Below are 26099 nucleotides of genomic sequence, written 5' to 3' on the forward strand. Positions count from 1 at the left end.
TGTATTTGCAATAGATGTGAATATTATTTATTCATTCATTTATTGTATTAGTTACAAGAATATCTGGCAGAACAAGGAACAAGTGGAAAATTGTGGTTAGAACTTACAACCTTGGTGACAATGAAGTTCGACCAGAAAGGAATACGTGATTAAATGCACAGAGGCATAGGCGGTGGAATGGGTGACCCACAGAAGTGACGCATGTAAGAGGAGGCGTGTAAGCAGGCAAGAATCGTGATCCCAGCATGTTGCACCCAAGGTCACGTAAAGAACGAAAACGGGGAACTATATGCGTGACATTGAACTTCGACCAGGCACCAGACCCATACAGAAAATTCCAGATAGTGGCGCTTTCGACGGAAGCATGACGTCACGGACACGATAAGGGAGTCCGCCGTATATAAGCGTGTGCTGTGCACCAAGGAACCACAGTGCATCATCACCATGGCCAGGGGCAAACCTATTGACAACACCGTGAGGAGAAGAGTGGTGGAGTTGCAACGGGATGGACTCAGTGAACGGGAAATAGGGCACCAACTGAACTTACCCAAGTCAACCGTCCACTGCATCATCAAACACCACCAAAATACGGGTACTACAGAACCAGGTAAGGCCCCCGGTCGAAAACGCCTGCTGAGCGTGTGTGACCTACGGATATTTAGGTGCTATATCCAGACCAACAATCATGTTTCTCTGGACTTGAGAACGCTTTCACATTGAAGTGTCAACCAGAACCATTCGCCGTTACCTACAGCGATGCAGTTACCGAGTGTACAAGGCAAAACGTAAACCCTTCCTTTCCATGTTGAACAAAGGCAATCGACTACGGTGGGCATGAATGTACCGGGGATGGACATTTCGGCAGTGCAACAGGGTTTTGTGGACGGACGAATCCATTTTCAATGTTGTGTATGGGAAAAAACAGAAAACAGTCATTTGTCGGAAGGAGGAACAGAATGAAGCAAAATGTTATGCACGTCGGGTACAGAAACCTGCATCAGTGATGGTATGGGGATGCATGACGGCATCTGGCGTTGGCCCACTACACGTCTGTGAGGGCATTGTGAATGCACACGCCTATACACGCATACTGGAGCGGCATCTTCCCACAGTGCGAAGGCACCTGTTCCACAGGCGGCGTCTCATCTTTCAACATGACAATGCCAGGACTCATACAGCGCGGTTGACAAGAGAATGGTTGACTCGCCATCACGTGCGAACTCTGCCATGGCCACCATCGAGTCCCGACCTCTCGCCCATTGAGAATGTGTGCCATGTTCTTAAGCAATGTGTGCAACAGAGGGGACCCACGACAGTGGCTGCTCTTATTGCCTGCCTGCAGGAGGAATGGCACCGCATTGATGTGGAATACCTTGAACGACTCGTCCGCAGCATGCCCCGACGCATTGCCACAGTTATTCGCCGACGGGGCGGCGTCACACCATGGTAAACAGGATCCCCTCTAACAGTGGTCGAACTTCAATGTCACGTGTAGATGGACGAAAATGTTTTATTTTGTGTGGACACCATACATTGCTGCGTTGCAGCGGAAATTTATGTTTTCCTTTGTTCCATGTAGCCTGCTGAATAAAATATGTTCAGCACATGCATGTGTTCTCCTTCTTTCACAACGCACTCCTATATTTGTGACTGGTCGAACTTCATTGTCACTAAGGTTGTAATTTATACTTCAAATCATGGACATATTGTACCACTTTTCACAATATGTTAATTTCCTCACTCTGTCGGAAGTTATTCCTAATTGAAATGCACAGAATGTTACAATTAATACTATTTAATGACATTTTCATCATGTACTCTGTTGGAAATGCTGTGCAAAATTTTTGAGACATTAAATTAGGATTTCAGACATTCTAATTAAACATGTTAACAGTTGTTCTACAGGATTCCACTGTTTAATGTGTAATTTCTTGAGTCACAACTGTCATGTCTCAACAGGATACATATTTTCTTTTTCTGTTTTACCTTCCAGCTAAGTTTTTATGAGCACATCACAAAGATCTACATTCAATGATGTAGATGTGCATGTTCAAATTATTAACTGCCTGAATGCTGACATTATCAAACACTGGCAAACAAAGAAGGCATTTGGCTTCATTATATTTGGAGCTCCATGTGGTTTGATGTTAATATGTAGGGCTGGATTTTGATGCAAATGCATCTTTTTTTTGGTAAGGCAGAAACTTTGCATAAGTAGATAGAAACGTGCTTTACACATAAGTGAATTAATTGGGATTCCCTTGTTAAAGCATTTTTTGACCCTTTTTGGAGTAAAAGTCACTTTTTAAACTTTTTAAACAGTTTAAGTCATTTTTTGGCCTTTTAAAAGTAATTTTATGCATTTTTCTACATTTTGGTGAAAGAAGGGACATTTTACATGCAAATGCAACCCTTTGAAGGAGAGAGGTTCCCGACTCTCGTCTCATTGTCTTCAGCGCAGATCTGAATGACTGTGTTTGAAGAAACAAAGACATTCTGTGCAGTATTGTTGACACAAGCTGTTGTGTAACAATTCAGCTCAAACAATGTGATTTCCCCCTCTATCAGTAAAAATATTGTCGCCAGACGGATTATTGTTAAAATACAAGGGATACAAAGTTTTGTGCTCTGTATTGGACATTTTGTCAGGGAAGCAATTTGCACTCTATGGAATTGAAAGTGACTTAACAGCAAGTGATATTGTTCATTTCAAGTACGCTCATCTTGTGTCGGTGGAAGTCGAGAGAAATTTTTCCGTGTACAAGGCTCTCTTGTCCGAAAACAGACAATCATTCACTTTTGAAAATTTGCATGATTTTCATTGTGTACTGCAACTCAGTACTTAAAGTGTAAAAGATGACAAAAAGTGAACTTTCTTACTTGTACTATCATACGCAATGAACATGTGATAGGTACTGTAACGTTGATTTGTAATTTGAATTTCTCTTGGTAGTTTATAAATTTGTTTTACAAATCTTTCAGAATTTTTAGTTCATTTTCTAAGTCTATAGGTCATTTTCTTGTATGTATTAGGTCATAAATGAATTTTTTAAAGGTCATTTTTTGGCAATTTTAAGGTCATCAAAATCCTAGCCCTATGAATATGTATTGAGCTTCACCAGGCAACATTACTGGTACTCAAAAACTACTTATAAAATAATGATGCCATGGTTTTCACATCTTTTGAGGATGACGCAAGTGTAAACTTCAAAAACAGGCATGTCAAAAGCTCTCAGAGTACAGACAATACTCCAAATATTTTGTCAACATACATATATTGCTGACATATTACAATGTTGCATGACTATATTATGGAGAACCGAGCAACCTGAAAGGTGTTAAAAGATGTACTGCAGCAGTCTTTATTGAGATGCAAAGAAAACATCTTCAGGGATGTTTTTATCCTGCTGTTTTAGGATGTGTTCATATGTGATGTGGTGTGCATTAAATAAAATAAAATAAACTTTCTAAGGTATAATTTTGATTCTGCCAAGACAAAGGAATGCCACACAATATATACACAAAATTTGTGCACACTCATTCATTAAGTTCAATTTGGGCTGAAAATTTATGAATATTTGTCTTTAGAAGACAATTAAAATAAAACCAAATTTTGCTTTACCTGTTCTCATACTTGATGTTCGATCCAGACCTCTTGCTAAACTATTGACTTCATCATCATCATCTATCATCACATGGACATCTGGGTTACTGCTGCTCCTGTTCAATAGGAAGAAAAGGAAAAAATACATTACACTGTCTTAGGAATGCCTCTATGTAAAATGTAAGAAATTCTAAAACCTCATGTAATAAAATTATAGACAATACATATCCAAGTATTTCTTAATTTTCAATCATGCTAATGATACATGGCATAATGTATGAGCCTTTTATATATGCATCTACGTATACATCTGTAAAATGTTTATATCACTTTTCTTCCTCTTTAGGCTATCTGTAATGGCAAAGATGAGTGATGATTAGATGAACCACAAAGGAACACATATGACCATGCCAGAACTTGAACCTAAGACATTCAGTACATTTTGTTTATTTTTGTCACTTTTCTACTTCTTTATCATGATGATGAAAGGTGATTTGTTGAAATTGATAAAGAGGTACATAAAGGTACACCCATGTCATACAGGAACCTGAACCAAGAACATTCAGTGGCAGGTTTTTTTTTATTATTTAAAAACTACCGATACAGTACAGATATCAAATTTACTGATACCAATAACTAACAATCAACTGATTTGATATAAAACTGCAAATATTCCATAAAGAACATCCTCAATCAGGTATGTAATCACAAAGATACACAAGGTTTTACTTAAAAAAGAAAATGCAAATTTTGACATTTATTTTACAAAAACCAGAGTATATGAATTATATTCAACATTATTCAACATCTATTTAGAAGAAATAGTCAAACACTGCTTCTAGAGCAAGGAAGGAGTAGCAGTGGGAGGAAAAAAAATATATTGTATAAAAGCTTTGCAGGTGACATGGCCCTGTTGGCAGAAAATGAAGGAACCATAAATGACATGCTAGCAGAAATGGATACCCACTGTGAACAGTTCGGGATGAAATAAATGTGAATAACATGAAAGCAATGGTGACTGGAAGAAAGCAGAGGAAGGCAAATGTGAGTATCACAGGTAAGAGAATCGATCAAGTATACAGCTTTAAATATCTTCGATGCATCATAAGCAATGATATGAAATGTAGCCAAGAAATAAAAGTAAGAATAGCAATGGTAAAGGAAGTCTTCAATAGAAAGAAAAATATTTTCTGTGGATCTATTAACAAAGAACTGAGGAAAAGACTAATGAAATACTTTGTATGGAGTGTAGCTCTGTATGGTGGGGAAACATGGAACAACTAAGAAAAAGTGACTGGAAGCTCTGGAAATGTGGTTACGGAGACGAGTGGAACGGGTGAAATGGACAGAAAAAGTGAGAAATGAAACAGTGCTAGAAAGAGTTGGGAAAAGAGATCAATGCTGGACATAATCATGAAGAGAAAAAAAAATTGGTTGGGCCACTGGATGAGAAGAAACTGTTTCCTATGAGATGCTATTGAATTAATGGTCAAGGGAAAGAAGATCCAGGGAAGAAGATGAATCCAAATGATTGACAACATCAAAATAAATGGGTCCCACACTGCTACAAAGCAAAGAGCTGAAGATTGAACAGCATGGAGGTTGCAAGGAAAGACCTTCCTCTGGTCAGAAAACAATGAATGAATGAATTATATTATACCTTTATGTACATAAAAATTATAACAAAATGGCAGAACTCTGCTCAAGTTACAGACTGTTTATATAAATGTTGGGTTGGTAAATTATTGGCAATTTTACTAACTGATACACCATTATGCCTATATTAATGTGAAAAAACTACTGTATACATCTGTTGTGTATTTGGAACACACGCAGATCGCACTCAAGGTGTCGAATAGATTATCAATGATAAGCACTCATAATTCAACAATATTTAATTGATCACAAAATTCCATTTAACAAACTATAATGAACTCCATTTATACAAGACCAAACACAATCTGTTTTTACCTACATTTTGACAACTTCAAAGGTCTTATAAACCATACAGACTATTTACGCAATAAGCGTCACACATACGACATTCCCCCGCGTCGATGAAATTTTGCACTAGCAAAATTTTGGTTTTAATGTCTTTACTTCTTTTAACCATAATCACTCAAATCCAATCTGTCAGGTGGTTTTCTTTGCCTCTGACTTCTCCTTAACACTCTTGACTCTGCTGCTTCACGTCTATCTAAATCTATGTTACCTCTTGCAGCTTCTTCCACCACTTCATGATTGTCTCCTCTCTCGTAATCCTTAAACGTATCGTTCGCATCTAAATATCTTCCTTCGTGGACTTCTGAAGATGCGTCATTATTCTTATCGCCTGTTTCATCACTATCATGATGATATCCTCTATCATTTTCTCTCACATTTCTCCATTTTATATGGTTCCCATGCACTAACTTAACATCTTTACCAACTTTAATATACCAAGTATATGTCCCTGCTCTCCGGACAACTTCACCTTGAACATAGGATGCACCACTGGAATCTCGGTTGGCAAGTTTCACCCAAACTTTGACACCTCCTCTGGTATCCTCGCGTTTGCTTTTATCAGGAATATCCTGCAACCGACCTATATCATCTTTCGGTCTCGGCTCAAATGCATACATCATTTCAGCAGGAGATTTCAAATTAACGGTGTTTGGAGCCATTCGGACACAATGTAGCACATCCAGCAAAGCATTATTTAAATCAAAATGCTTGTCATCTCTTCTAGTTTCGTACAATTTACATCTCAGAGCACTTTTTATAATTTGTACGTGTCTCTCAGCTTGTCCATTACTAGCCGGATGATAAGCTGGTGAATGCATCAAAGCAATCCCTTGATCTTCACAATATTTCTTGAATTCTGCAGATTGGAAGGGAGGACCATTATCCGTAACTAAGGTGTATGGCTGATTATACCTTGAACTTAGTCTCGACATAAATCCTTTTACATCCCTGAATGATGTAGAAGATACAACTTCACATTCTGGCCATTTTGTAAATGCATCAACAACGAGAAGCAACACTTTTCCTTGAAAATAGAAAAAATCCATGTGTGCTCTCTCCCACGGCTTACTTACTTCCTTCCAATCATTGTATTCTTTCTTTTTGGTGTCAGGTTTTACAGCATTACAAACGTTGCACGATTTTACGTGATCTTCAACGCATTTGTCTATACCAGGCCACCAATATCTTTCACGCAATAGTAACTTCATTTTAACTACGCCATCGTGATTCTCATGAGCTTTCTCCAAAACTTGTTGTCTCATTGAATTAGGTACAATAACTCTAGAACTCCACAGCAATATATCTTCTTCACATTGTAGTTCATTTCTTCTTCTTCTCAGCGCTTCGAATTCACTTGCATCTATATTTGGATCCTTAATCTTAGATTCTGGCCAACCTTCCATAACGTACCTTTTGACCTGTTTCAACATCACATCTTGTTCTTGCAAAGTTCGGAAGACATCTTTCAGACGATCCGTGAGCTTGATTGCATTTACAAACTGAATCCCGTCGATATCAACTGTTTCCCCTTGCAATGGTAACCTCGACAACAGATCCGCTACTTCAACATTCTTCTTGTACACAATTTCATATTCATAAGTAGCCAAGAACAAACACCAACGTTGAATCCTGGATGAAGCCATAATGGGTATAGCCTTTCCATATTGAAGTAGTTGTTTGGCGGGTAGTGAATCAGTCCATATTTGAAATTGCTTTCCATAAATATATTTTCTAAATCTCTTCACGGCAAATATAATTGAAAGAGCTTCCTTTTCATGATGAGGATAAGCCATTTCATGTTGCGAAAGAGTAGTAGATGCACACTCTATTGTTTTCAATTCACCATTAATTCTATGGCATATCTGAGCTCCTAGTCCATAGCTCGAAGCGTCACATATGATTACTGTATCCTTGCTCGGATCAAACGTAGTTAAAGTTTCGGATGACTGCAGTGCTTCTTTAACCTTTTTGTACTGACTTTCACAGTCATCACTCCAATTCCAATGCACATTCTTCTTTAATAAATTGTATAAGGCTGGAATCAGTATAGCCATATTTGGAATGTATCTTCGAAAAAAATTAATGCCTCCCAAAAACGACTTCAATTCCTTCACATCATGCGGACGTGGACAATTAAGCAATGCTTCAATCTTGCACTGGCATGGTTTAATTCCTTCCGCAGAGAGTTCATATCCTAAGTATTGAATGGATGATTTAAAGAACTTGCACTTTTCCAAATTAACCTTCACGTTATATTGTGCTAACCTGTGCATGACCTCAATACATCTGCTAACCGTTTCATTCAGTCCAGATCCACAAATTAGAATATCGTCTTGATATGGAATTACATAATGCAGACCTTGCAATATCTGTTCAATTACTCTCTGAAATATTTGAGACGAAATTTTAACTCCAAACGGTAATCTTGTGTGTTGTAATAATCCCCATGGCGTGTTCATTACAAGCAACCTTTTTGCTTTTTCACTCAAAGCTATTTGCCAATAAGCTTTTTGTAAATCCAAACTAACAAATACGGCATTTCCTCTAACTTTCTGGAAAATATCCTCTAACAGTAGTAGGGGATAAGAAGCATTTTCTACATATTTGTTCAATGTACTTTTTAGATCGCAACAAATGCGCAAATCTCCATTTTTCTTTTTAATGACAACCATCGGACTGGCCCATTCACTAGTATTGACTTTTTCATAAATGCCATTTTCTACCAATTTATCCAATTCTGATTTTACTTTATCTTTAATTCCATAAGGTACATTGTAAAATCTCTTAAAATTTGGTGTTGCGTCCGGTTTTAATGGAATATCAGCTCTAAAATCTTTTATAGGCAAGCTTAAATCGCCATCAAATGTAGAATGAAATTCTTCCTTTATAATATCAACGATCCCTTGTACATTATTAGTTTTTATACAATTGTCACATTTATTTAATATATGCTTGACATTACGAACATCAGAGTTCATTGCATTATTTTCTGTGACATTGTGTGCAATAATATCAGACTGCGGAGAACAAGTTCCCCTTGCACAAATTTCAGTCAACTCACAATGTAACTTGGGTATCATAATTTGAATCCAACTTCTTCCTAAAAGCGGATATTCTAAATGACAGTTAATTATGTACAAATCTAGACAATAGAACTGATTTATCCACGCAACATTCACATTAACTTTTCCCAGTAAAGGTATTACATTATTATCAGCACCTTTCAATGTACAGTTAGGTTCAGACATTTGTACATTATGCAAAAACTTTTGATAAAAATCTTTACTAGCTACAGATGCATAGGATCCAGTGTCAATCTCAAACTTGGCTTCATGACCATGTACATTAATATCTATTAAATATGTACGCTGGTTAATGTTGGAATCTAGTTCCCTTGTACACACTTTTAGATCCTTTTCCGAATCGTTGACCACATGTTGTGATGATTGAAGTTTGGATGCATGATCCACGATTTCTTCTTTATCAACTTTACTATTAAAGTTGATTTGAGTATCATTAGAATGCGTAAAAATAGTGGCAATAAATAAATCTTGAGTTGCAGCTGTGTTTGTTGGACTAGCTTCAGAGTTAGGTGCGGATTCTAACTCAGTTGTATGAGCAACAAATTTGTTATTGATTTTATAATTTGTGGATTTTCTGCGTTCAATGTTAATCCTTTTATAACATTTCAAATAATTATGTCCTTGCTTCCCACAAAACGAACAAAAACTTCTTTCATAATGCCCTTGCATTTTGGACTTTGATTTATATGATTTTGAATTATTACCTTGACCATGAAGATTACTTTGCTGATTGCTAAATTTGTAATCAATTTCATTTTTACGTGAAACGTTATTCGCTTCATGAAATCTTCTGTCATTGCCCTTGCACTTAATATTATTCATTGTGCCTTTTAAGTTCACTTCACGGTAATAATCCTTCATATCACACTCGAGCTTTTCCATTTGTCTAGCTAACTCAAAAGCTTTCTGGAATTCCATGATATTTTCTGCTATTATTTTCTTCCTAATAACGTCAGACCTTAAACCGCTCACGAACGTGTCAAACAATGCAATAGGTAAAAACTTACCATATCCACATGCTTCACCTATCTTTCGGAGCCTTCTTGTAAAATCTTCAACCTTCTCCACATCCAATTGTGTACATTTTCTTAACTTTAAGCGTTGCACTATAAAATTACTACTTGGATTGTAATAAGAAATGAGCCTATCAGAAATTTCTTTGAACGATTTCTTCTCTGGTAATATTGGAAAGAACAACTCGCGTAACACTTCATAAGGTTTGGCGCCAATTACAGATATGAATCTAGGAACTTTGCTTTCCTCAGATATGTTGAAAACTCGGCAATAATTATCATATCTTTCCAAATAAGAGTTAATAGTTCCTTCATCTGGATCATATTTGTCAAATCCTGGCACGTACGACATGATGCCTACAGCAGAGATTAAATCCAATTAATCATAGACAAAACTCACCTAAATCTGTACTACGCCCTTAAATATTTTTCTCGTCGCCATTTAATACATCTGTTGTGTATTTGGAACACACGCAGATCGCACTCAAGGTGTCGAATAGATTATCAATGATAAGCACTCATAATTCAACAATATTTAATTGATCACAAAATTCCATTTAACAAACTATAATGAACTCCATTTATACAAGACCAAACACAATCTGTTTTTACCTACATTTTGACAACTTCAAAGGTCTTATAAACCATACAGACTATTTACGCAATAAGCGTCACACATACGACAGCAAGGAGGTTAATACAACTACTATAATGAATATGATGAACACTTAACCTTGAATCTCCTAACTACTATGCAATAGGTACAATTATTATGCTTACATTATGTTTAATTTTAGAACTAATCCTCATGCTCTAATATTTCTCTTAAATTGGTCTCTGCAACTAGCATAAAAATTGGTGTTGTTCTAACTTCTGTTATCACAAACCTCCACCCTTTTCAACATTGATCATGCAGATCTTCTGTGAGGATCAATCCAAACAAATACAGGAAAACCTCGTTAATACGAAGTTCAGGGGACCAAAAAATGTCATCTTCGAATTAAACGACTTCGAGTTATCCAAACTTTTCAAGAAGGTGCCTGTTTTTCAGGTGTAAATAAAGTAGAGTATAAATACCCCCACAACAGATGTTTTATACTTGGTGGTAGCTCAGAAAATAAGCTTTATATGTACTATATCATAATATTGTACGTTTTAGAGAAAGTGTAAAAAATGTTACACAAAATGAGAACACGGATCTTACGCGGTCACAAAGATTCCAAGGAGACGGTTAACACCATTCATTCTGCCTAGTTATACAACCGGTTATGCACGGGATGCATGTTGTGGCAAAAAGTCTTTTAAAACACGGTAATTTTTTTTTGATTGTGCAAAGTCGTTGCTCTTCCACGAAATTCTTACAAGTTTAGTTCATAAGAAACCCGTTTGCACGGAGACCTACGGAAAGCAAAACAATCTCGTTTATTGCAAGAAGTGAAACTCGGAAGAATCTTGACAGTAGTAACACTGGCACGAGCAAGAGACGGGAGATAATCGGACAGAATGAATATTGGATTTTATGTGCCTTCACTAGAACATTGTTCGTTACAGGATTAACTGGTAAGAGAAGATACTCTTGGGAGAGAACACAACCTTTCCATGGCAAAAAAAAAAATCGGTGCTGTAAATTTTGTTCTGGTTCGACTGTCTAAAACACATCGTAAAAAAATCATGTTTTCTTTGCTTCAGTTAACTTCATATTCGCCCCTTCCCCCTCACCCTTTACAGGGATCAGTCCAAACTCTTCCTCAACTTGCATTGTAATCCACTCTGAAAAAGTAAACACTCAACTTGCGATCTGTTTGCACCGAATGTGTATCCTAGGACACATTAAACAGTGCCGCACTCGATAATCACTCTGGTTTGGATCCCACTTTAAACTGTATATTTAGTCCCGCTTAGCTCATCAGCATAAAATAAAGTCAAAACAACCTTTACGAAACTTGCGTATTTTCAGATTAATCGACAATTTATTGTAGGATTCAGGAGTATTCTGGAAGTCAAACACTCCCTCCGTCAAAACTTTTTCTCTCGTATTCCTACATTAAGCATTGCGGTGGTTGTTCCTTTAACAGCAGCATGCTAATGGTTCTGAAGAAAAGCCTCTTGTATCTCTTTCTGGAGATCGAATTTCGTTATCGTCAAATCAAAACAGCTCTGCGAGATTCAAAACAATGATACTTATTCCTTCGTACTGGATGAGTCATTGCCGTTATGGGAAAGCCACAGCTTTCCAGACGGTAGACTAAACACTGGTGCCAGCTGCAGTGTAAACACAATGAGACCGGCTGGAAGTTAGAGCAGCAGGTGGCAGAAGGGAAATCATTCTCATTTTAAAGATAATGCAGTTGTCGAAGACCGAACTTTTATCAGCAGTGTGAAAAAGAAAAAAGATCCTTGCATTACGTTTTACCATGCAACAGACAATAATACGGGCAATATTTCCTACCCAGACAGCTGCATTCAAACAAGAAAGAGGGACCTGAATTCTGCAATTATCACATTACCATGCACATCAGTGGCGGATAATGAGCTGTTGTAGGAGAAGGAAGGAGGTCACTTTTCTTTTACTTATTCTGCTGTTTTTGTTCGTTTTGAAGAAGGTATTCAGAACTGGTCGTTTTTTTTTTAGATGCTGCACACACGAGCAAGAAACGCGTGGCCAAAAGAATTAGCAACGAACCCAATACCCCCCCCCCCTCCCCCGTTTGCTCATAGAAAAAGGGGAGAAGTCACTAGGCCAACAGAACACTGTTTTGGCAAATTTTATGACCGGCACAGTTGGGAAACGTATGAAGCAGGAAACTGGAGTTGCAACATACGTAAGATCGACGTCAAACTTTTGCGGTAAACCTAGAAGACAACGCATTAAGCAGGTTGACGATATTGAGTTGGCCTATGTGGGTTTGATTATCTGTAACAGTTTCCATTTTTTTTTTTTTTTATGAAGTTCTACAGGGCACAAAGAACACACTTTTAATGAAAGTGGTTACTGGAAATTGTCGGCTACCAGCCCAAAAGTTGCTCGCTCACGGGAAATTGCTGAATCTCGAACTCAGAGCTAGACAGATGGGTGAGACTTCCAGGCGCCATGCATCTTGTATTTTGGAACATTCCTGCAATCTTATCTCACATTTCTCATCTAGCACTGGTGAATATTTCCAAGGTGGTGCATTCAGCAGGAAAAGAGCTTGACCTGCCATGCACATTGACAAAGAATGTCAATGTCCAGCGGGCATTTCGAGCTCCTTCCCTCGAGTTGTCAGTAGCTCTTAGGACAAGGAAACATGTCAAGGTCCAGTTAAAATAATGTCCAAGCTCTCTCCACATTCGATCTTCTCTTGTCAATTTATGCAGGTGTCTGCTTTGAATTAAGCAAAACCAGTTTTGCCGAAGGGTCTTGTAAACAACTTCATATTAAAAATTATTTGTATTTCAATTTATCCGTACTGAAATACATTATAAATCCTATCTTATCGGCTGGGGAATGGGAAGAACTTCAGATTAAAGGGTACTTCGTATTAACCAATAGCGTATTAACGAGGTTTTCCTGTATTCATTCAAAAATCACCTATAAGAGACAGAATGTAATCAGTCTGTGCAAAGCACCTGTTGAGAAGAGAAGGACGTTCTCGTTACAGTGGAACATAATGGACATATCCATGCAGACACAACATGCCATGATCCAATTCCTGTGAAAAGAAGGTGTTGCATCCAGCAAAATCTTTCACCAAATACAAGAGTAGTATGAGGATGCATGTTTGAAATGTAGTACTGTGTTCAAGTGGTTCACTGAGTTTTGAGGAGGATGGGTAAGTGGGTCTGATGTCACAAGACCTGGACAGGCACCTGCAACCAATCGGAAAACAATTGATTGATCAATTCATGGATTTGTTGTTTCGAGTCCACTTTATGCACAGAAACCTACAGTTTAAAGTGGGATTCGAAACACTGTGCCATGTGCCACCTCCAAGTATGAAACCCAGAACACCTTGATTACAAGGTGATGACGTTACCACTACACCATCAAGGTGGCCCAGGGGAAACAATTGAAGATGTGGACACATTGGTAAAGAAAAAGCACAATACATGAACTTTCAATGGCTGTCAAGCTCAGCACTGATGCTGATGCTCCACTCACAGCATCCTTCACAAAGAACTGGCAAACCTGGTGGCATCATTTTGAGAGGATGGCAGGAATGGAGACGTCCTGTGTCAACCACTGCCTAAATGGTGGGGGTGCCTATGTTTGGGCTCACTGGAACTGTCCTCAGTATGCTGTCATTATGACATAGCATATGGTGTCCAGTGTTTAAAAAGATTCTCTTTTGGACTATTGAATCACCTGGTTCATAGCTCAGGAAATATTTTCAGTTTTGTCACCAGGAAAGCTTCGAGACTTACTTCACATAGTGTTTTTCTTGGCCCTTGTCTATGTTTCATTTGAACAACCCATATATATGCATGCAAAATAAATCTATCTGGCTGTCCTTCTTTGCTTTTCATTACCTAAGTTTTCCTCCTCAACAATGCAATGAGAAAAATATCTCAGATAAATTTTAGTGTTTATTTTCATTGTGTGTTTTTAAAAGGTAGAATTACTGACCAAGGTAAAAAAAATTAACCAGCCCATGGCACATGACATATCTTAAAAAAATATTCAAAGTATTCTTAATAGCAGTCAGACTTTGCAAATTCTCCCATCACACACACAATTCATTTCTGCAGAAACTACATGGTAACACAACACAAATTGATTAAATCATAATGTGAAAAGGGAAACTCAAGGTAGAAATGATTCTACAAAGATGTTTTATTCTATGAAACATACCTTAGGTGTCTTCTTGATGTTGGCAAGGAAGTAGGTCTTGGCATGTATCCTGGGCTTTGAGGTGGTGATAACCTATCAAGTGAATGGCCGTCCACAGGATGAGGTAAATCACATTGATAATGGATGTAAGATGTTAACAAGCTATGGCGTCCATGTTGATCATGATGACCTTCTTGCAAAGACTAAAAAAAAAGAAGAAATTACCTTTATTTGTGACAAAATGTTCTGGAGGACTAAAATATGACTGCTTCATACAAAGTAACTACAAAAACATGTGGATCTTTTCCAAGCATCGGGAAACTAGATATATAAAAACGAATGCCAAATAGGTGGAGAAATTGTCATATTGTTGGCAATCATTGTTGTTTATCCTAGTATCTGGCCTAAGGCAAATCATAATTCACCATCTTAGAAAACAATAGAATCTTTCCTTTCTTACAACTCATATTGCTACTTATATACTACATTCTTGTTTAAAATGTAACATTAATTTCACCCAAGTTCTGGCAAACTGTCCTACAATGCTGATGATATGCGATGTTTTTTTGAAAATTACTCTTTCATAATTACATTAAAGAAATCAAATTTTTATAAAGGTCTGGAATGTATTCAGAAAAAAAAGCAAGCTTTTAAAATACCTCATTTTAACAATTTACAAAATTTCCTTAAGTATTTTGTGTCAAATTAGACAAATGGAGAAACAGATGGTGGTGATGGTAAACAAACATAATTGCTTTCTTCTATTTTCAGCAACCTCCCTCAAAGCAACATTTTTTGTGCCATACTAGGTTACAACAAATATATTTTTGAAATGTAATAATAATAATGCATCATACTTACAGTAATATTTTTAACAAGGATAGCAATGGCTTCAAAGGCTGTCTGCCCAATGTTCATCAGTTGACCTGCTACCATAGGAGGCTTCACCATAAGACGAACTAGTTTATCAAAAACTAGTGGCAAAAACTTCACCAAAGGCTCAGATTTGGCATTGGTAAGATCCAAAATACTAAAAGAGATACATATAAAAAAAATACAGTACAAATACTAATGAATGAATTAATTAAAATTTTTCGGTGCATCGGAACTTAAGGCCATTTTGCACCCTTCAATATATTCGGGAAAATATCCCCTTACTTAAAATTCTGAGTGAAAAAATTTAAAACAAGGGGTGTAAAAAGCCCCTTGGGAAAATAAAAGTGCAAGGCTGCACAAGACAAACACAATATATTAAAAAGTCAGAAAAAACTAAAAGCTTCCTCACAGACAGTGGAAAAGACCAGTTCTTCGCAAAAAGCTAAAAACCTTGATAATATGAGGGTTTGGGGTCCAAAGCAACTTAGCACTGCCACACAAAGACCCTATGCTGTTTTCTGAATAGCAGTGGGTGTCCCATGGGAGGCCCGCTAGCATACAGAAGAACTTAAGAGCTTATTCTCTACCAGTAGGTCAGAGAGGCATCACAGTCTTACAACACACAATACATGATGACTAGATCAGTCACAGTGAAAAGACACATTCATTTCGACCAGATATATATATACAGGGTGACTGGTAATTAGATGTATTCCCTGAAAGGGGTTAAAGTAGAGACAATTTGCAATAAATTTGACCATATGATACCCCGTCCGAAAATTAGTAGTTTTCGAGATAATCGAATTTCAATTGTTTTTTTTAAAAAATGACAATTTTCCACATAAAAAGAAGTATTGAGGAAAAACTGCTCATTGTATGGAACTTATTTCAGCGTTTTCTGATAGCTAACAAATAAGTGGTTCCTTTAAAAAAAAGTTTTTCCCAAATAACAATCACATGTAAGTAACGGGTGGGTCTAAACTTACAAGTGATGATAAAAAAATGCACTCTTAGTTTACTTGGCAACGTATTAATAAAAAAAATGGTATGACACGAAGCGTACAAATTACTTAAATTACTTCCTTGTGTCATCAGCTATCCAACAAGGTACAAATGTTGCTAACATTCACATTTGTGTACAAGAAATAATACTTCATTCATCTTCATGTGCATGGAAACAATGAACAATACAATTAAAGAACATTACATGTCTTGCTCAAAGTGGGCACCTCCGTTACGAATGCAGGCACAGAGGGTTTTACGGACATTTGGTCTCGTAACTCGTGATGTGATGGTGTCCTTGATGTGTTGACCAGCTGTTGAGATCCCGTCCCTGAGCTCTTCTTGCAAGTTTACTGTTGTCTTGTCATGTGGCTCCAAATGTAAAAGTCGCAAGGCGTGAAATCGGGGGATTCAGCTGGCCAGCGAATCGGGCAGCCTCGGTCAATCCATTTCTTTGGGTAATTTTCATCCAGCCATTGTCGCACGCCCAGGCAGAAGTATGGATGGGCGTCATCAACAATCATTTGATCCAGCCATTTTTCCTGTCCCAAATCTTAAATGGCATCACTTATGAACATTTTTTGAGGAACGGGATGGCAATGTTGTTGGAGGATATGCCTCTAGCTACAAGATGTGACATGATTTATCAGCATGATGACTGCCCAGCTCGATCCCCAGATCGATTTGACGCCTGGCGACTTTTACATTTGGAGCCACATGACAAGACACCGGTAAACTTGCAAGAAGAGCACAGGGAGACGATCTTAACAGCTGGTCAGCACATCAAGGACACCATCACATCACGAGTTACGAGACCAAATGTCCGTAAAACCCTCCGTGCCTGCATTCGTAACGGAGGTGCCCACTTTGAGCAAGACGTGTAATGTTCTTTAATTGTATTGTTCATTGTTTCCATGCACATGAAGATGAATGAAGTATTATTTCTTGTACACAAATGTGAATGTTAGCAACATTTGTACCTTGTTGGATAGCTGATGACACAAGGAAGTAATTTAAGTAATTTGTACGCTTCGAGTCATACCATTTTTTTAATTAATACGTTGCCAAGTAAACTAAGAGTGCATTTTTTTATCATCACTTGTAAGTTTAGACCCACCCGTTACTTACATGTGATTGTTATTTGGAAAAAACTTTTTTTTAAAGGAACCACTTATTTGTTAGCTATCAGAAAATGCTGAAATAAGTTCCATACAATGAGCAGTTTTTTCTCAATTCATCTTTTTATGTGGAAAATTGTCATTTTTTAAAAAAACAATTGAAATTCGATTATCTCGAAAACTACTAATTTTCGGACGGGATATCATATGGTCAAATTTATTGCAAATTGTCTCCACTTTAACCCCTTTCAGGGAATACATCGAATTACCAGTCACCCTGTGTGTGTGTGTATATATATATATATATATATATATATATATATATATATATATATATATATATATATATACACACACACACAGGGTGACTGGTAATTCGCCTGGTGACGAAACAGTGTTTTTTTCGTTCTACGCACCGCTTCTTCTTCAATGGGGACCTGGCAACTCTGCAGGACCCCAACTTCCGGTTCCGTCTTCTGTTTCTTCTCACACTGATGATGCTATAAATTAGCGAAAATTTTTGAATTTTCCTACTGTCCGGTGAGTGTTTCCTTTTACCTTATTTGATTTTTATATATATATATATATATATATATATATATATATATATATATATACACACAAATAATGAAGGAGACAGTAAACACTTACCACACGAATAGAAATAATTCAATATTTCGCGATCTGAGTCGCATTTTCAAGAAGGTAGATAAAAGATCGACGACACTTTGAGTAGAGGCACAGAATACTGACCGTAGCGTCTCTACGGTCAGTGTTGCCAGAAATAGTAGAAAGGAAACACGAAATACTTTAGCCAGTGTTTACTGTCAGGTGGGTGGGTAGTTTCGGGGAGGAGAGGAAAGAGTTACTGGTTGGCTAGGTTGAGTCCGGGGGGTATAGTGGCATGCATGCCTTCTATATAGGCCCTTTCCCATCGCCTGCGGAAAGATGTGTCAGAGTGGGGGGGTAAAAGGTGGATGATGGCAACACGGAAGCAGTTATTGAAGGTGGTGTTATGGCTGTTGGTGTGGATGGCACCCCCCGGACTCAACCTAGCCAACCAGTAACTCTTTCCTCTCCTCCCCGAAACTACCCACCCACCTGATAGTAAACACTGGCTAAAGTATTTCGTGTTTCCTTTCTACTATTTCTGGCAAAACTGACCGTAGAGACGCTACGGTCAGTATTCTGTGCCTCTACTCAAAGTGTCGTCGATCTTTTATCTACCTTCTTGAAAATGCGACTCAGATCGCGAAATATTGAATTATTTCTATTCGTGTGGTAAGTGTTTACTGTCTCCTTCATTATTTGTATTTATCCGCCCTTCTGTCACCATTTCTAACCCTATTCCTGTGTATATATATATATATATATATATATATATAGTGACATGGCCACAACCAAACATGAGCATTCTACTTTAAAACAAAAATCATGGAATATATATGACGTCAGTACTTACATTTCAGCCGATGAGTACTATTCTATTTTACCTTGGGGCACCAGATCTCCCATCCTTTCTAAACCTACAGACTCCCTATCAGTGCCGTTTAGTGAATGATTTTAGGTATCTTTACAAAATTGTCAATGGCAAAATCCATTGCATCACGCTCCTCCAGGAATTCCACTTTCGAGTGCCTATGCACTCAACACGCAACACAAATCTATTTTACACAAAAAAGCCTAGACTGGAAATTCAAAAAAGATCGCTCTTCCACAGACTTCCCACTCAATATAACGACCTCCCGTCAAGTGCTGATGTATTTTCTGCAGAGTACGCCTTTCGGTCAACCATCAGAACATATGTTGCTAAATAATATTTAATTGTGCTACCTTGACTTATTTATATTAAAATTTTGTCTTATTTTGCTATTTTTATTATTTTTTGTTCTTTTCATTGTTACTGATTTCAGTGTAAAATGGCTACGTGCTGTATCTGAAATTTTCTCAATAAATAAATAAAATAAATAAATAAACACTCCACACATTCCATTTTTTGGTTCCTCACTGGAGAAGAAAGGGGAGGATACCTTGTGTCACCTACAAATGTGGACTTCCTGCAGCTGGATCTTAGGGAATTGGAGATAGTATTGGCAGATTTCGAGGCTCCCCTGTGTGGATGCCTGATGTGGGTATGGATCCTGGTGGATACTGCCTGGATGGTTAACACAGTCTGAGCAACTAGGCCCTATGCCCTTGCTCACCACATTTAGGGGTGTAAAACACAATTTTTCACTAAAACCATTGTAGGTCACCCTGTAAATCCCTTTTGTGAAGTTGGCTTGGACCTACAAAACTTCGGTAGTCCCACTTGCCTATGTTAGGTGCACTCGCATATTAGGAGACTTTAAATTATGCCAATCCCTTGTTCTTGGCCCATGCAGCTATTCATGGACTTGTTGTCACCACAACAACTCTCCACAACCTCCTCTGAGGCAGGCAAGAAAGAGAACTGAACTAGAGAGGCATGCTCTCAGGATGATAAAGGACCTAGCCACTTGAAATGAGTTGACAGTTAGGCTTTGGGCACTGTTTTGCATATGCGCAAATGTTATCTTTCAAACTTAACAAACTTCACTGACATATAACTTGGGGCACATAGTTCTCCTGCATCAACCATGGCCGTCTAAAAATGGTTTCTTTTTACTGAATAAAGAATTTTTATCTAGACTATGAGTGTTGCATAAGGTTTTCATGCAGCATCCATTGTGCTGTTTGTTATGATATGAGAATGTGAAAAATTGCTCTCATTGGCCTTTTCTACTTGGAACCTAATGACCCTTGCACTTACAACGAAGGATATCTAAGTGCCCCCCTCAGATTTTCATGAAACTTGGCAGGTGTATGGGCCCAAAGGAAGAAATACGTGTTTTTTTGTTTCGGCTAAAAAAAGGTTTTAGGGGGAACCCCCACCCCAAATGTCAAGACGAGGGTATTTATTTATACCAATCTTCTATTAGACAGGAAAATAATGAATTCTAACTATAGTGTAAACTGAACTTGGAGTTGAATGGCATTGGGAAGACAGGGTTAGATCCCCACATCAATTTGTCCTAATCTTGACATTTGCAAGGGGGTTTTGCTCCCTAAAACAATTTTTTAGCAAAAACAAAAAAAAATACATATTTCTTCCTTTGGGCCCCTCTATACACCTGCCAAGTTTCATGGAAATCAGAGGGGGACACAGGGGTCAGATCCCCCACTTCAATTTGTCCTCATTTTTACATTTGAGGGGGGTTTGCCCCCAAAAACAGTTTTTTAGCCGAAACAAAAAAAACATATTTCTTCTTTGGGCCCCTCTATACACCTGCCAAGTTTCATGGAAATCAGAGGGGGACACAGGGGTCAGATCCACACTTAAATTTGTCCTCATCTTGACATTTGAGGGGGGTTTTGTCTCCTAAAACAGTTTTTTAGCCGAAACAAAAAAACACATATTTCTTCCTTTGGGTCCCTCTATACACCTGCCACGTTTCATGGAAATCAAAGAGGGACACTTAGATAACCTCCCTTGTTAGATGGGATATGTGGGTGTCTGTATTTGGGTATGTATGCCCAATCCTTGATTGGTCACAATAAAATACTGTAATCATCGCCCAACAGAGATGACAAACAGCCGGAAAGGTTAAAAGTGTGTCGGAGGTAAGCAAGATCAGCACATTCAACAAGAATATGCAGAATACTTAAAACTACATTACAAACACGACACAATGAAAGGTCCTGCACTCACACAACAGGTGGCCATGGGTGAGACAGCTGTGTCCAATATGCAACCTGGTTAGAAGAACTTCTTCTCAGCAAGAGGGATGGGATGAGGAATGCCAAGCAGCTATGGTGAGCTTAATAGCGTGAAGCTTGTTCCCAGTGACCGCATCCCACACTTCCTGTCAAGTATCAAGAAGGCTAGAATGAAACACATTCTGCAGGTCGCATCAGCAGACTTGGCGGCTGCATTGGCTGCTTCGTTTCCCAATATGCCCACATGACTAGGGACCCAGCTGAAGTGGACATTAGCACTGGCAGATAAGGAAACAAGCAGTCAGAAGATGCATTGCACTACTGGATGCCGGAAATTCGGCGAATCCAGAGTCTGCAACACACTGGTTGAATCACTGCAGACAAGTACTTTCTTCCAGCCATTGACATCAGCAAAGTCCAGTGCCTTGAATATGGCATACAACTCTGTGGTATAGATGGAACAGGCAGGATGTAGTGAGTAACTGGAACTTTGAGAGTCAACTCAAAGGTGAAGGTGCAACTGACTGATTCGACTGTCTTGGACCCATCCGTATAAAACACATTGAAATTGGGGTGCTTCATGCAAAGCTCTAAGAACCGCTGCTAGTATATGACCATTGGTGTTGCTATATTTGAAAGAGCAGTCAGAGAAAAATTGATATAAGGTGCAGGAAACTCCCAGGTCAGGAGAGGTGGAATGAGTGGAGAAACGCCAGGAAGATCACTGTCGACACCAAGCGCTGACAGGATCTCATCTGCACGAACACCAAATGGTCTAGTGGCACAAGTGTGGAGTCCATACAGAGTGAACCTTCACTCATCGGAGACAGTGGGATAGGATGGATGCGAGGACATCGAGCGAAGGTGGAGGAAGTAATTCATGATAAGCCACTCATTTCACACAGGAGGTAATATTCCATCTTGGTCTGCATATCAATGGATGACTCATTGCATAGGCATGCATTTTGTTCTTGATGGATATAGCAACAGCTCTAAGGAAGACTTTCTTGAATATGAATTGTGCTGTAGGTTATATGTGACATATTTTTTGTTGCTTTTCCCCATCAAAACCAGGATGTACGTTATACAAGTGTTAATACGGTATATAGTACTCTTTCCTCTTTCTGTGTGTACCTACCTTTACCATTATAATTATCTTTCAATAATACGTTTTTCTCAGTTATAATGTTTTCCCCTTCTGTCCTCCATAAAAACGTATAATTGAGATTTCACTCTAATAGGATGTAAATAGACCAAACAATATTATTGTTTTTCCTTGATCATATATTCAACACATTTTGCAGAAACAAATGTACATAAATAAATGTATATTTTAGAGACAGTCATGATGCTTACTCACCTATTCTTCAGTTCATTCTCTGCATTTGCCTCTCCAATTCTGGGTGGAATGTTTTCATCTTCTATTGCAGCAATCAATCCCAAGAACTTCTCCAAGTACTTATCCTTTTAAAGAAAAAATATATATTTTTTAGAAAGAGATTGTTTTTATTATATTCAATATGGATAGACTAGAATACAATATTTACTTGTATCTTTCAAGTATCAATGTCAAATTTACAGTCACTGGCAACCAACAGTGAGTAGATTGTATTTGGTCATTTGCAAATTACCTTTCCAAAGAGTGAACTTACAAGTGTGATCACATGCTGTGAATGGAATTTGATACACTTAAATAAATTGAAAACCATAAACTTCGTTTTATTTTTATTGTATCTTTCATGACTGGAAAACATGCCTCACACTTTTCAAAAACACGAAACACTGAAATTACAGGGTGTTATTTTACATTTCATGTTTCTGTCAAAAACAAAATATGCATATCTCTACAGTTCGATTAGCATCTGTATCAGCTTAGCACTGTATTTCCAATAAAACAGATACAAATCATTCATAAGTGAAAAAGTGTAATGCCCAACCTGCGTATGGACTGATGAAACAGCTTCCAATACAACTTCAAATATTCCTTTATGGTTATCTACCCACTTTGTTCCAGGAAGGAAAACATCTGGTGGAATATAGGAGTAGTTTGGTGGTGGATGCTCCATCATCACAGGCAAGCAGAATTCCCCTGTTTGCAAACGTCCATCTCGGAGAATAGGAAACCACTGAAATGAGAAAAATGCACATATATCTACAATGCTAAATAAAACATGTAAATGTGTGTAATATGGTACAAATATATAAATCAGTTTTATCCTACTACTACACACATTACATATTACAAATAAAATGAACATCCTTAACACGGTTTCTCAAAAGTATAATTTGCACACAGTGAATAGAAGCAATAGTTTTTTACATCATGTTATGGCTCTTGTTTTATTTTTTCTGCCCATTATAATTGTCAATACCCAATTGGCAAGTATTGGTTTGAATTTAATCACTGATAAATATTCTGAACAACTTTAATTGATTTAAACTTTACTTTATTTAATGTCACATTTCTGCCACTTTTGGCTAATCGAGATGATGGGAATGAATCGTGATAAAATGAAATTGATGAAGGGACAATCACAAACATATAAAGACACAACACAAGTTCAAGTAGTTTCTTAAATAATTCTTGAAGCTTTCCTGGCAGCGAATATTGAAGAGGTTTTCTCGGGCAATCAGCCACGTGATTTCCGGATAGGCTTCCGAGAGTAAACCTCTTCAGTTTCTTAAATGTTCACATAACCACAGCTGCTAATTATTAGAGATAAAATACAGATTTCACTTGTGTGGTTTATTAGGTTCTTTGTAAAACAAACATTTCGGATCTGTCGCAAGATCCCTCTTCAGGGTTCCCTAATAAAATCACATTAGAAAGGTAAAAAGTTAAAAATGGAAAGAAAAATGGCTAAAAGAGTAAAAGTCAATTGATTAAAAACTGCTTCAGTCTTGCGTTAACAATGCACTTCACTACCCAATGCCTGCAGCACTGGCTTCGTAAAGCTTATATCTCATAAACCTTATAAAACAGATGTATGTAAAGTCTGTATTGTATCTCTAACACAAACCCCACAGGAGACTATACTGGCTGTGAATCCTGATGCCAGAGCCTATTTGGTCTGCAAAATGTGGTTCAGGCTGTACTATGTGGAAGCGAGATTGACATTTGGGCATCTTCTGTAAGGGTCACCCCTTACACCCCTGAACAACTTTAAATTGTTACAGATATCAGTACAGGGTGGATAAAAATCATGATTTTTATTTAAAAAAAACATTTTTGCTGATTTTTTTATTTATATCAGATTTTTTTATTTAAATTAATTTTTATTTTTTTTAAAAGAAACATACTCAAAATTGCTTGCATGGTTTCTGGCACCATGCACATTGATATATGTATTTTATAGAAAGGCTTTTTTTAGTAAACAGCCCAGCAAAATATTTGAACAGTTTGATTAAAGCAAATAAAAAAATATACGTATATTTTCTGATACTGTAACTACTATGGAAATGTTTGTTGAGTGTGTTAATGAAAACAATAATAATTTCAGTAACTTTTCTTCCTGTGGAAATTAAACATTCTGGATGTACTATATAATTGCAACTTAAAATATTAACTTAAATATTTTTACAGTCATTGTAGCTGAATTTTGAAGACTTTTTTAATGATAGTTTGAAAAATATCAGCTGCCATGTTTATTTACAGTTTAATGATAGCTGTTTACACTATCTATAGTTTAACATGATTAGTATTTTGTATATTTTTCTACACAAAATGTTAACATAAAATTATTGAATTTTAAATAAAGAGAAATCCTGTGTTTACATTTCCTTTCGTATGAGCTTCACAATTGTATTTCCTATCTTAGAACCTAATAATCACCATCAAATGATAACGAGATTAAGGTACTTTCACCAAAAATGTTTCCGATATCTACAAAATTCTTATGTATATTATTCTATTTTTTAAAAAATTTAGAGTGATTTAACCCTTAACCGGGCAACCAGTGTCTATTAGACACTGTTGCTTATATTTTCTGTCACATACTGCAAACGATACTTCCTGCGAACATGATATTTTTGACTTTGTTTGTTTTTATCTTTTTCTCATTTCACAATATTTGACTTTGTTTGATAAAGAAGGTCAGGCCTAAAAAAATATTTTCCATTTCACTTACGTAAATAGGCAAGCAGTGTCTGTCGGACACAGCATACAATTTATATGTAAAGAAGTCTACTTGAATATGTATTAACAAATGTTTAATAAAAATTAAAGTATTTAATAAGACATCACATAAAAATATTATTAACACTAAAATAGAAAAAATGAAAAATATATGAGCAAATAAAACAATTTCCTCACACTACCTTCCAGCCTAACATGTTTCATATACTATGCTTCAAAAATTACAACAACATGCAATTTTACGATGATGATGAATACAAGAATTATGGACATAACAATGATGATTAGGTTAAATATCATGTTACTCGCTTGTTTCCACAGCAAAAATACATAAAAATCTCGCATTAGAAGAGCAAGATCCATTTAAAACAATGCAGTGTCCGACAGACACTGCTTGCCCGGATAAGGGTTAAATAATGATTTAAATCAATCCACCCTGTATCAGTGGAAACCAATAAAAGTATTGGAACTGGCTCTGCCTTATTAAGTACATCATGACACATCTCAGGATACAGTAAAAAGTTATTTCATAACAAATACAATATTATGTGCCAGGAGTCACTGTACAACATGGAAACTTTCAGTGTACAGAGGACATCAAGGTTAACAGCTTTTTACTGCTCATTGGGATCTTGTTTAAATGCATTGAACCTTTGGAATACAGCATCTTCTATTCACTGTGAATGCAATCATGCAGCACAAATTCATGGTTCCCA

General features: G+C 37.2%; 1 protein-coding gene across 2 annotated transcripts in view; it reads right to left on the reverse strand.

Annotated features, from left to right (window-relative positions):
- Positions 1–26099, reverse strand: part of Zir (dedicator of cytokinesis) — a 157044-nt gene that overhangs the window by 81184 nt on the left and 49761 nt on the right. For both annotated transcript variants that reach the window (XM_083117051.1, XM_083117050.1), the window contains exons 14-18: positions 23186–23374; positions 22609–22712; positions 15376–15544; positions 14536–14717; positions 3623–3720 (exon numbers count right to left, since the gene is read on the reverse strand). In XM_083117051.1, the coding sequence (XP_082973177.1) occupies positions 3623–3720; positions 14536–14717; positions 15376–15544; positions 22609–22712; positions 23186–23374 (742 nt within the window). The remainder of the gene's footprint in view (positions 1–3622; positions 3721–14535; positions 14718–15375; positions 15545–22608; positions 22713–23185; positions 23375–26099) is intronic.

This window comes from Lepisma saccharinum, chromosome 2 (genome assembly GCF_977018435.1).
Source record: "Lepisma saccharinum chromosome 2, izLepSacc3.1, whole genome shotgun sequence".
Lineage (NCBI taxonomy): Eukaryota > Metazoa > Arthropoda > Insecta > Zygentoma > Lepismatidae > Lepisma > Lepisma saccharinum.